At 28.4% G+C, this 14,167-nt stretch overlaps 1 protein-coding gene across 2 annotated transcripts in view; it reads right to left on the bottom strand.

Annotated features, from left to right (window-relative positions):
* Nucleotides 1-211: 211 nt before the first annotated feature.
* LOC140669590 (neuropeptides capa receptor-like) overlaps nucleotides 212-14,167 on the bottom strand; it is a 28,414-nt gene continuing 14,458 nt past the window's right edge. Inside the window, exons 4-6 of one of the 2 annotated variants that reach the window (XM_072899584.1) lie at nucleotides 7,685-7,927; nucleotides 2,354-2,696; nucleotides 212-2,070 (exon numbers count right to left, since the gene is read on the bottom strand). In XM_072899584.1, coding sequence (XP_072755685.1) covers nucleotides 1,830-2,070; nucleotides 2,354-2,696; nucleotides 7,685-7,927 — 827 coding nt within the window. In that variant the 3' untranslated portion in view covers nucleotides 212-1,829. The remainder of the gene's footprint in view (nucleotides 2,071-2,353; nucleotides 2,697-7,684; nucleotides 7,928-14,167) is intronic. The other variant, XM_072899585.1, reaches the window with a different exon arrangement.

Raw genomic sequence — 14,167 nt, 5'->3', positions numbered from 1 at the left:
TGAAAATTCCTGATTGTACGATAAAATCACCGATAATCATACGAAGGGACGGACAGGGGATACGTGAATCGCATAATTTGATCTTATATCTTTTCTATCCTCTCTCTCTCTCTCTCTCTCTCTCTCTCTCTCTCTCTCTCTCTCTCTCTCTCTCTCTCTCTCTCTCTCTCTCTCTCTCTCTCTCTCTCTCTCTCTCTCTCTCTCCCCCCCCCTCTCTCTTTCTCTCTCTATTTATTCGAAAAACAAGACAAGCTCGTAAGCTCCTTTTGGAAGTTGCACTGTAATCGCGAGACTTAAAGTTTCAGTCTGCAAAAGCTTCTTTTCAAGAGGTAGTTTGATTGGAACGTTACACGTATACTTATAAAACGCGCTGTTGATCGAGTTCCCGAAGGTACTATCTATTTCGTTGGCAGGATATTGCCATCAAGGTGCGACACATCATATATATTTATGTATTCTTCTTCTCTTTGGAAATCTTCTCTCAAAAGGTACATGTATATTTCTTTTCACAATTGAAAATTTAAGATTTCTCAAAGAAGTTCACGCGTTCCTTTTACTCTCTTTGCTTTCCGCATTTCATTATCACGCGTTTATTCCTCAGGTGTTGGTGCTATTTTTTTTGAATTCTAAAGAGGATTGTTCTCCGTCGACGCATTAATATATCACTTTACGATTGTTTGTTGAAAGACTATCCGTTTTCCGTGCAATCCTATAATTTTTTTCATCTTTTTGCGTTCGAAAATTATGATAACGATAGCAAACATACGTGTGAATAAATAACTTTTAGTTGTTTTACGAAAAAGCTATACAAACAGCGAAATAGAATTATAATATTTTATTGATAAAAAAATTAATTTGTATAGTATTTTTATTCATAAAATTGTTTATCATTTACAATAGAAATATATAAAACGTTAAATAGATATGGAATATCATGTGTGGGGGTGTTTATAGTTTAAAGTTATAATTGCCTTCAGAGATATTGCAAATAAAAGTAATATTGAAAAATGATTGAAATTAAAATTGCCCAAATATGCAATTTTACAATACTTTTTATATATTGATACTGCTAAATTATATGCAGAAGATTAACGGTTACACATTCATTTATAAATTATTTTTACAGTCAACTTGAAACGCATCAATTATTATTGCTTAAGATCGCAGATATTTGCCAATACGTCCTTGATTTTCTTTCATTTCTTTCAGTCTTTTGCACTTAGAACAAACATTTATTTATATATTTTATCATCTATTCTATTATGTATTATCTCAGTTAAATGTTTTGGATCTCATCTTATACAACTCGATTTCGCCATTCGCACATTTTCTTTATAAGTTTCCGTCTGAAGCGCGCATATTAACTTATTATAAATTATGAAATTATTGTAATTCCGTGCCGCAAAGTTTTTTTATTATCTTTACTCGATTGCACAATATATATGTATATATATATATATATATATATATATATATATATATATATATCTCCGTTTTACAACAAATAAATATAATTGTTGTCAATTTCCGCGACACTCGTAATATTTTCCACGGACACTTGATAACTTTGCTTTAGCAAAGCATTACTTTGCACAAAATCCCCTTCCTCGGATATATTTTTTCGAAGAGAATATCACGATATGTCCTCCTCCGATAATCGTCCTTCTCGCGTGGGATAATGCACGTTCTCCGTTAATCTGCACATCAGTCGGTCCTCGTTTTATACGCAGAAGCGATACGGTAATTTTTTTTTATCCAGTCCGAGGAGTGTCTTTTACGATTCTTGCGCCATAATGTTTCTTTCTCTTTCCGTTAAAATAAGCCGAAAATCAGATACACGTCTCATTTGCCGCGGTCATCTGTGCGATGCCATCCTCCGTTTTTTTTTCGCTCGACAAATATTTGGTCCTACCGTTACTCGAATGAACGAGGAACGAGGATCTACTCCTGTCCTGTAGCCGCGTGTCAGGACTAAGGACATCGCAGGATCTCTCCGCGTTGCAGTGACTCCCCTCGTAATCCTCGTCGTCGTAACGTAATCTCGTCGGCGAACGAAGCAACATGTTGCATCTGAAAGTGAGCAAATATCACGATTATTTTAATTTTGATGGATTAATTATGAGATTACGCGAGGTTATTTGCTGAGGAGTCTCAAAAAGTATCGGTAGAATTGAGCTTTAAAATTATAAATGCAACAAACACACATTTTAATTTTTATATCTAAACATTGAACAATCTTTCTAAAAGATTTCAGGAAAATTTGTAGAAAAATTGGAAAATTTTTGCTCGACAAGCAAACGGTAAGCTCGATAATGATAGGATTAACGCGGTAAATTATCGCACGTGTGCTTACTTAATGCTACGTTGATAATGTACGCTTCTTACACGGACCACCTGGGATCCCCTTCTGGATCCGCAACCGCATGCCGTGCTATCTCTCATGCTGCTAAGATCGTCCCTCGTGATAGTAGGACTCGTCGGAGTACAACAAAGTGTTTTCTTGAACGCCATCCTGTACTTGCCGCTCATCACGTTATATAAGATCGGATTCACGGTTGTGCTGAAGTAGTACAAGCAACCGCCCAGTGGATATAACCACTCATTAATGTCGTTGAAGGCCGACACCTGATACACGTATAATAAGCGCTGAGCGTGGAATGGTGCCCAGCAGATAAAAAATGTTATTACGACAGCACCTGTGAAATAAAGTGCCATCGATATCTTTCACGTTTCGCTATTTTGCAAGGCTGGGGGAAGGTACAAGCATATTACGTAAAGAATTATGAAAAATAAAATAATATAAAAATATAAAAGCTACGACTTTGACTGATTGACTTCTTAAACTTAATTTTCAAATGTTTTATTCTATTAGATATATAAAGTAATAAATGTTTATTAAAGTGAGATTTCTCTTAATTGAACAAAATTATAGAGAAAATAAGAGCTCTTTTCTTCCAAACAATTTAATTCGCTAAAATTATTATTTATCAGAAGAATTTTCCATGAATCTGCAAATAATTTATTGTGACGGTAAAAATTATCACTCGCAATACAAACACATAAATTTTTATTTTCCTGATATTTTCGTGATATTTGTTCCATTTATACTGTTTCCATAGTTTAAAAGTAGCGAGATATTCAAGAAAACGTTGAAAATGGAAGAATTTAATGTTTGATCGATATCTTTTCAGTATTCCAAATTGTCCTAAATAAAAAGTAAGTAGGGTCAGATAAGATTTATAGGATATATAAAATATAATTGTAGGTTAAATGGTTCAGGCTCGAGATTCAGAATATATATAATAAGCAAATTTTTATGTAAAAAAATTATAACTGTATTAAGAAAGAAATTGACGGACGAAGCGGTGAAAAATACGACATATGTGTATTATATATGTATGTGTGATATGTGTTATGTGTATTTGTGATAAATATCGTAGAAAGAATTTATATGCTGATGAATAAAATCTATCTATCTATCGTAGAATGAATTTGGCTAATTTTTTAATATGAATTTTTAACCGCGCATGAATCATATTTTAAATTGTATTTAAAAAGTTTCAGAGTAAAAGATTAAAATCTTCATATACGCGCTAAAAATTCCTTCGTTTATTTTAAAAATATATTGATTCGGGAAATATACACTAATGTATCATTATTTATATTTACAAAATGCCTCCAATTATTGGATTCATTTTTTTCGATATAGCATTTCTGTTAAACAATGTTTAAAAAGTTTCCAAAAATTTGTTTGATTCTTTAATTGCACTTATTTATAATTAAAAAGTTATTATTATTAAAAAAAGATTATAAATTAATCTTTCTTGAATATACATATATCAAGTATTATATAAAGTTAGATTTTATTCTCTTCCATGAAAATAACAAACTCCTTAGACTTACTTAAGTAAATTTAATTAGACATACTATTACACTTGTGTGTGCATGTGTATGTGTAAGAACAATATGCATATGGTCGATTGCTGTACTCGTGTCATAACGCTTTATTTTACACTTTGGATGCACCAAGTATCTCGACAAATTATCATTGACAATATTCGGGTATCTTTTCGACATGTGACATATTTGTCAATAACTTTTGAGAAATCAGTAACAAGACGTAAAAACCACTTCTAACGAGGTGTCGCGCATGCGAGCATTCAAAATTATTTTATTATTATAATTTCTTTTTCATTATTTCCTAAAAAATGATGAATAATTAACTGTACCGACGGTCTAAAATGAGTCAAGCTCTGAATGATCATAGGACAAGTTTTTTCATGCATTTTCGTAATTTATTACATATCGTCAAGCTTAAATATCTCATAGATAATATTATGTCACGAATCGGCGAATTTACGTCAATACATAAAATCTGTTTTTTTTTTTTTTTAATTGAGCCGTGTTATCTTTACGGTCAAGGAAATATAGAATTGAAGCAGCTTGATGATTAATCGATACGATGCAACGATACCGCAAATGATCCTCTTATCTTCGTGGGAATATTCAGCACGACATCACAGTTTACAAACACGACATAGAAAGATGATACTGATATAGAGAGTATATCGAAAATCGTAGTACACATGATGCGGAGGTGATGCCTCATACAAATGCAAATCGAAAATGTAAAATGACATTTTTTTATATAAGGTTTTATTTTCGAGAAAATTGATATTAAAGATCCGTTGAATATTGAAATAGTTTGCTAAATAATCGAAATTGTCTTTAATTACAAAATAATATTGTAGGAATTCGAAGCAGTGAAGATTTGGAACATATTATCAATTCATGTTTCTTTAATTCATCGAATAACAAATTGTATGCGACAAAAAGAGCGACATTTTCAGTAATTTGTAATTTAATGTAACAAATGCATTATTAAAACCTGTTGCTTTGATCCATATCAAGTCGTGACATTGTTTACAAACACGAAGAATGCAGAAATAATTGTGTGTAATTTGATTCTACATTTTCGATTTGCATTTGCAAGAGAAATCACCTTTATTTTATTTATACCACAATTACTGATACCCTCTGAATAATTGCGATTCTCGAAGAAACAAGTAATAAATATGCAAAATATTTGAAAACTTTTCTTCTTGGGAATAATTAAATTAATAAATAAATTTAACGATTCAATCTTAATTAATTAATTTTAAAATTAATGCTTAAAATATGAATTTCGTATTAAGCAAAACAAAACAATATAACTTAATTAAATTACTGATTTATGTCAAATGAAAGTAAAAATTATCAATAAAAATTACTTGTTTTTTTCATGCTTCATTAATCAAAATACATGTGAATAAAAATCAGAGAAATCTTATATTTTAATATCATAAGTAAATAATAAAGAGGCAATAGGAGCGAGGAGATGTGAATATAAAATTGTAAGTTTTTTATATATAGATGATATGTCGCAATTGTATTGACATTAAGTACATTAGTAATATTACCATCTGTACCATCGGCATAACCACAAGTTAAACATCAGTTGTCGCGATATATATACCATAGATTCAACAACACACAAACAGAGTGCATATCCTACTTAACCCCTCAATCTAACTGCATACCTCCCTCGGTCTGGAAACCTCGGAGAATTGCCTCGCGGGATTATTATGCAAGCCGTACAAAAAAAGAGCCGAATAAGTTGGATCGTTTTATATATATGTAATTTATACAACTAACATGCGATAAATATGTACAGCGGTTCTGAGGCAGTGATCCTTTTAATCATGCGAATACGATCACGGATTTTATGTTCACACATGTCTTACGCCTTTATTATGCGATGTTTTATCATTAATTTCGTTTTTATTTATAATTCATTTATTTAATTTATATATTATGCTGAAGAGGATTCAAAACATGAATCGAAACGTTCAAATCTTTATTGTAATTTTCGTCATTCTATAGAATGTTACTAATGTACTTAATGTCAATACAATTGCGACATATCATCTATATATAAAAAACTTACAATTTTATATTCACATCTCCTCGCTCCTATTGCCTCTTTATTATTTACTTATTTATTAATCGGAGCTCTTTATATAATTTTATTATTTTAATATCATTTTAATATTTATATTTATTATTCTGATGTAAGTCATATTTTTTTTAAACGCATTCAATGAGAAATTGTAGATTCTTGGAATTTCTTTTCGTTTGCGATCAGCAATGTTTTATCCTTTTATAAAGTTCTTTATAAAAGGATAAATTATTTTTCTCTGAATGTGCTACAGAGAATATGTATGTTGAATGTTGCATTACGTATATTTAAGATATCTTTTGCGGAATTAAACAAAAACTATTCATATTAAACAAACAACTAAATATAGAGTGAGTCACGGAATGATTTTCAAAATGAATGAATAATGATGAAAAAACCTAATGCTTTTCAAAATAAAATATAACTTAAATATTTAACTTAAAAAAAATTTTTTAAATAAGATTAAATAATATATTCAAATGACATTTTATATTCTATTACTATCTAACAAGAAATAAATATTTAAATTATATTTCATTTATTTATTTCATTAAAAAATTGTCAGGCTTTCGTGATCTGTACTTTATAATAATCTTGGACAAGTGTTTCATTGATAATTATCTACAAATATTAATTTTAAATTGTATGAATTATATGCAAAAAGATTAACCACAAGAGTAATTTTAAATTGTATGAATTATATGCAAAAAAATTAACCACAAGAGTAATTTTCATACAAAGAAAAAAAATATGATAATTCTTCACTTAAAGTTAACATAAAAATGAACTGTTGGTAGACGCTTGTCGTGTGAAGCTGATGTGAAATGAAACTAATGTTACCACATTTAATGCAATGTAATAATGCAGCTTATTGGACTGAATATCATCTAAAGTTATGTTATTGCATAGATGACTGAAACTTTAACATCTTCTGTCACGGACCCCCTACACGAAAATGAATATCATGCGGTTACCTCCCGGAATTTGACATCCCCATAATAGCTAGTTTCACCTAACGAAAGTCATGTATTCGCAATATAACTCCTTGTAATGTATACGCTTAAAATAATGTCAGAATAGATTAATATATAGAAGTTTAAAATTTAGTTATAAATTTTTTCCAAAACGGAAGAAAAATTACAACAGCAATCTCTGTGGAAATATTTTTTATCAGAAGTGTAACATTTATTTAAATATATTTATTTATATATATTTTTTCTCTTTATATTTTCTGTACGTATATGAACGAATACAAATTTTAATTTTAAGAAGACATATTTATATATAGAAAGAAAAATTTGAATATGCATGTCATGCAATATTTTAAAAAGCAATGTTGTTTTAAAAATAATCCACGATCGTCTCGCATCGAGTTTAATTTATTCTCTGTTCTGCGTAATAAATGATATTATATTAGTAGTAAACGAATCAATCAGTGATGCAAAATTTTATTTTGTGAAATTTACGAAACACGACGATTCGAAATAAAGTATTGCGGGGGCTCAAGGATATAAAACGAAATACGATCGAAATAAAATGTAACGCGATGCAATAAATTCTATGAGGTATATTGTAGCTTACGTAAGTGTTGTGTGTACTACATTTCCCTACGAGTAGCATGTACATATATATGCATGTTTCTATGTATATGTGTGCGTGTGTAATCCGAAAAAGATAGAAATTTACTGAGCATTCGGATGATGGCTTTCCGTGATTGAGCCTGCCTTGTTTCTCCGTGAACGGAGCCCTCGATGCTATGCCCGAGGCCGTTGCTTTGTATTCGGAGACCCATTCTCACATAAAGCACCGCTATAGACAGCATCGGCACGAGAAAGAATATGAGGCAACTGAGCTCATAAAGGGGGAACTTGGGCATGTTGGGCAGCAACATAGCGCACATTGCTGACTCCTCAGAATAGCGACCGGATCCTGTAAATGTCGGAAACACGTGTTTCTTAACTTACTGTATTAGATTATTTTATTTCCTTTTTTTCTGTAAGCTTCACAAAAGTAAATTATAATAATTTTTAATTAATATAATTTGTGAATATTTATGAATCAATTATACATATATGAATTTTCAGAATTTTATTATTCGATATTTTACAATTTAAAATGTAAAATTAAAAATTTTTTTATTCAGTGAGAGATGGCAAAAATTTTTTATATTATCCATGAAAACACTTATTGATATAAAATTTGAAAAAAATATTTATTAATATTCTCTTTGATGAGGATATTTCTTTCATAAAATTTCAATTACGTGAATGATTAAAATTAAGTAATTATAAATAGTCACACATTAAGATTAATTGATTAAGAAGCTTATTTATCGAATTTTTAGAGAACGTGTTAATTTTATTAATTTAATATCTTGATATATAAATTCTGTCGTTCACAGAACAGACAACTGGAGAGAGAGAATTTTGTTATATATTCTTTTAACTATATATTACAGTTATTGAATTAAAAAGTTTAACGAACTGGACGGATCATCGTCAAGAGTTAATAAATCAACTACATTTCGAAATTCATGAATATGATTGCGTAAAGCACTTTTAATCTTTTAAAATATAAAATTATTAATTAATTTGTGAGTAAAAATGAAAATTTACGCTCTAGAATATAATTTAATCTGCAAAGTGTAAATATATTATTTTATATCGAGCTAACTTTTTTATGGTGACTGTACCACAAAAATTTTATAATGGCTGAACACAACAATTCGTGAAAATAAATATTTTAATTCTGCAGGGCAAATTTTTAATTCGTAAATTAATTATAAAGAACGGGTTAATTAAAAACGACCTGACTAGCCAAAATTATTCAATTTATTTACACGACGTTTCGACCATATGGTTGTGGTCCTTTTCAAGTGTAAACGTAAATTAAGAAAGAGAAGAAAGAATCCAATGGGACATGTTTAAAGGTAGAACTTAATGATGGAATAATTAAATATGTCACTTAGTTAAAAACAATGGTTATTAATTTTGAGATGAACACAAACAAGGAGACACGTCATGTCAGCATGAGTTTTTAAACGAAACTTTAATTATAAAGTTTATATTTTGAAAAATTATAAAAGTGCACCAATGGGATCACCACTGTCGCCGATTATAGCCGACATATAGTATTACAGGATATAGAAAATAAAGCCTTATTCAAGTTAAATCATTGCATTTCAATTTACTACAGATATGTTGATGACATTTTAATGATCACTTCAAAAACCAAAATAAAGTATGTTATTGACATTTTTAATTCATACCACGACAGGATTAAATTCACACATGAAACAGAAAACAACAGATGTTTAAACTTTTTAGATTTAAAAATTTATATAGGTAATAATGAAATAGTTATTGATTGGTTTCATAAAAATACATTTTCGAGACAATACCTTTCTTTCTACTCAAATCATCCCATCTGCCATAAAATAGGAACTGTTTACAGTTTAGACAGGGCTATGTTACTGTCATATCCAAGATTTCAACAAAATAATTTGAAATTTTGCATTGACACACTATTAGATAACGGTTACAATTTGCAGTTCATTTTTAAACACATACATAACAGAATCAAATATTTAATACATACTAAATTAAACCAATCAGAAAATATAAATAAAATTGAAAAAAGAGTGAAAGAGAAAAAGTTCATCACTATACCATACATAAAAAGTTTGTTAGAAGAGGTATATGGAATTGTTAGAGGGTCTGGGTATTCTACGGATTTTAATGTATCAACAGATTAAACAAATTTATTAAAGTTCATAAGGATGTGACTTCCAGAGAGAATGTCAATAATGTAATTTACAGAATTAATTGCAGCGAATGTGATGCGTCGTACATAGGACTAAGAGGCAGTTGAAAACGAGAATTAAGGAACATAGGAATAACATAAAAACAACAAAATTTATCAGTCATATCTTTACATCGAATTGAAAAAAACCATGATTTTGCATGGGAAAAAGTTAAAATCTTAGATCATGAAACACATTATTATAAAAGATTCATCGGTGAAACCATTTTTATTAAACAACAAAAACAAGGTCTAAATTTACAAGAAGAATGTGAATTGTTAGATAAAATATATTTTCCATTATTAAACATTCCTTCAATAATTCAAAATTCTTAACTGTCTCCTAGTATATTTTTAAAAACAGAAAAACAAATATGTAAAGGTCGACAGTTATATATAAAATCAACACACACTACACATCCTTTACCAGTTCAATATTAACATCTCATAAATAATAATCAGTTTTCAAAAAAATCAAAATCAAGTTTTAATAGTTAAAATGGAGTGACACATTAGTTTTCAGTTTTTGTTTCATTATATATTTATGTAAGTAATTTGACAGATGTGATTCATTTTAATTTTATTGCTTTATTAGTTATGATAATTTATTATATTTTATAACAGATTAATGTAAGGTGGCTGAAGAGACAACAGTTATTGTCGAAACGTCCTACCAAAGAAATTTTTTAAAAAAGGAAATGACATTAAATTATTAATATAAGAACTTTTGTATACTATTGTTCGTAAAGCCATTATTGTGCATATTGTAGATTATAAAAGTGTTCTGCATAATATCAAATTCATGACTATCGAAATGTATTAAATTTATTAACTTTTGTCGTAGCTGATTTATTTAGTTTCTCCTTAAATCCTATCAATACAAAAATGTTGGAACATTCTGACTAATCAATTCACAAATGAACATATACGTTTTATCCGTGCAGTTGAATAAAACGTATTTAAATCATTTTAAATGGGGTTCACTAAAGGTATAATTTGAAGCAATAATTCACACTTGTCACATCACACGTGGATAACACGTGGAAATAAACAAAAGTTGTTTTTGCGATCAAATATTCATAAAAATTAATATTTATACAACATAAATATATTCAATTTAAATATTAATTTTAATTTAATTTAAATATTTTTGGGAAAACTCTCTTATTAACAAAATTTATAAAAAAATATATTAATGCGAAACATTATGCATGTATATTTTCTTGAAACAAAAATTTGTTGACAATTATAATTATTCAATATATATTACACAAAAAAATTAACTATATTTCATTTCTCATATGATACTGAATGGCGTATCTGATTACATAAAATGTAAAATGGAACATTAATATGGGACATAAATGGATGCAAGTGACAACGCACTTCAGGTGCATCGAAATTAATGAGATTCAGAATTCAGACGCATTGAAATTATGAATAGCTGTAATTTAAGACGATGTATATTTTAGCAGCTTAGTGAAATTCGCGATGAATATTAAATCATGCAGACAAACGTGAATATCTGTTGCGCACTTAACGAATGCTGACCACTGCGGTATTTCGTTTTTCTTGTATTTTTTAAATAAAAATATTGCAAGAGTAGAATATACGAAGAAAGAGAGACATTGATTTTTTAAATTATTTTCTTTAACAATACGCAGTATTAACGCGTTTGCAGAATTATCACAAACATTAGAATATGAGTGATGCATACATGTTTGTTGAAACGAATTAAACGCGACAAATCGCATTAATATGAAAAATACACGTTTGCGAGATTTATTGTTTCCGTGGAATCTTTTTGTAGGATAAATTTCTCAATGCCATCAGATTTATGTATTCCCCGCGGTCGGGAGTATGTAAATTTCTCGCGCAAATTGACGCAAATGATAAATAAATCGCGATTTTCGTAAATGATCCATTATCATCCATGTTGGCAAACGCCGCGAAAGGCCTCTCTTGATGCTATGTAATTACAGCTACACTCACACTTAGTATTGTCGTCATGTACGGTGTCTGTTTCTCATTGAATTTCCAAACAGCCCTTGATATTATCATGTTGCTGCACATGACATGTCTGTGAGAGCTCTTGTTTTACAAAAGATACATTTCTATCATATTCTTTTAACATCTATTCTCTCTCAGGGGGACAAATATAATCGAAATGTTAAATAGAAATACAATAGAAATAAACTTGCTATAGCGTTACTTTTAGTCTAATTACTGCTATAACATATCTTTTAATCTAACTTCTATATAAGAAATTAAGTTTCGTTAATTCCCAATTAACTTTAGTAAAAATTACCATAAATAGATATGTAAGAAAAAGAAATTAAATTAAACATTAATTATAATTAAATGATATAGAATAGATATAGAATAGAAAATAATAGAAGGATTTTGTAAGTTATTTTTAAAAATAAAACTTAGAAACAATCTTTGATTTTGAGATTAAAGAATTTATATCTTTGTAAAATAATTTTCCATCGAGTTTTCTAAAATCAGTGCCGAATTTTCTAAAATTTTTTATAGTCGATGCACGCTATTAAAATTGGAAAATATACATGTTATCGTGAGCAAAATCGGCGATACCGATCGTATTGATTCGTGACCGAAAATCTGCGGTGAAATAGTCCATTTGACATATTCACTCAATCATATAGGTATTCTATAGTACATATTGCAGTTTGTTTCATGAATGATCGTTTCCACAATATATAGTTCAATATATACTCATGAATGAAATGATTGAATACTTGCGGCAAAACGCAATCGCACCGCCGAAATGCTAAACGCGTCTAATGTTTCTATAAAACGAACTTCTCTTTTTATTCTTTAATGTTTTCATCCTTCTTTTTACAGATTATTTTTTACAAGTTCATCGATAATGGACTTTTAAATATTTAGCCTTTTACTTTCACAGAAAATGGATTTTATCTAATCTTTTATTTTAATCTCAGGCAGAGTCGAGTTTTATATTTTGTTTTTTAATTACGAAGTTTTTTAATCACGAAGCTTTGTGAAATAACTTTAATAATTATATGTTATATGTATAAATATATATATATATATATATATATATATATATATGTATGTGTGTGTGTGTGTGTGAAAGCTAATAAAATTCTCTAAAAATTGTAATTATTAAGAATAAAAAATGATTTGATAAATGTTACTTTAATATTTTCGCTATTATTTGAATGGTCAATATACAGAATAAAGATACAAAAAATAAAAAGAAACTAACAACTTGAAATACATAATATATACATAAAATATGATATTTTGGATTTCAAAATCGAAGAAGAAGCTTTATTTCTTTTATTCTTTAATATTTTCATCCTTCTTTTTACAGATTATTTTTTACAAGTTCATCAATAATGGACTTTTAAACATTTAGCCTTTTACTTTCACAGAAAATGGATTTTATCTAATCTTTTATCTTAATCTCAGGCAGAGTCGAGTTTTATATTTTGTTTTTTAATTACGAAGTTTTTTAATCACGAAGCTTTGTGAAATAACTTTAATAATTATATGTTATATGTATAAATATATATATATATATATATATATATATATATATATATATGTATGTGTGTGTGTGTGTGAAAGCTAATAATATTCCCTAAAAATTGTAATTATTAAGAATAAAAGATGACTTCATAAATGTTACTTTAATATTTTCGCTATTATTTAAATGGACAAAATATAGAATAAAGATACAAAAAATAAAAAGAAACTAACAATTTGAAATACATAATATATACATAAAATATGATTTTTTGGATTTCAAAATCGAAGAAGAAGCTTTATTTCTTTCTATCCTCCACTTATCAAGTTTTATTATTATTCATTTATTTTATAATTCTTGGATTGACATATTTTTTAGGGATATTTCTTATAATTTTTTTACAAGAATAACTTTTTTATTGTTTAATACTTTTTATAATAGGAGCGCTCATTGTCCATGAAAAAGTCATCGATTAATTATTTTCTTCGCTAAATTTATAATTACTATAATCAAAGACTTAATGAAAAATGCATCGTTTAATTAAATAAGAGTGCTCTTCAAATGAATTTATTCGCCTATAGCAAGTGTACTCATGATGAGCAAATAGACCAACCATAGTTACATTAGCAAATGTCATGCATTTACTTAGTTCTCTTTCTCAAATAATAGCATGTTTAATGTACATCGCCATCGAATTATACACCTTTAAAAAAGTAATAGAAATGGCAAATTTATATCTTTCACTAAAAATGTGTACCAGTTTTACTCACTTTCTTTTCTTCTTATATTTCTAGTTATTTTTTAAATGAAAAAGCTCGACTGCTATCAAAATTTTGAAAAAACTAGCCTGAAAT

The sequence above is a fragment of the Anoplolepis gracilipes genome, chromosome 9 (assembly GCF_047496725.1).
Source record: "Anoplolepis gracilipes chromosome 9, ASM4749672v1, whole genome shotgun sequence".
In the NCBI taxonomy this organism is placed as follows: Eukaryota; Metazoa; Arthropoda; class Insecta; order Hymenoptera; family Formicidae; genus Anoplolepis; species Anoplolepis gracilipes.
The sequence above is the reverse complement of the archived record's forward strand: the minus strand, read 5'-3'. Positions and strand labels throughout refer to the sequence as shown.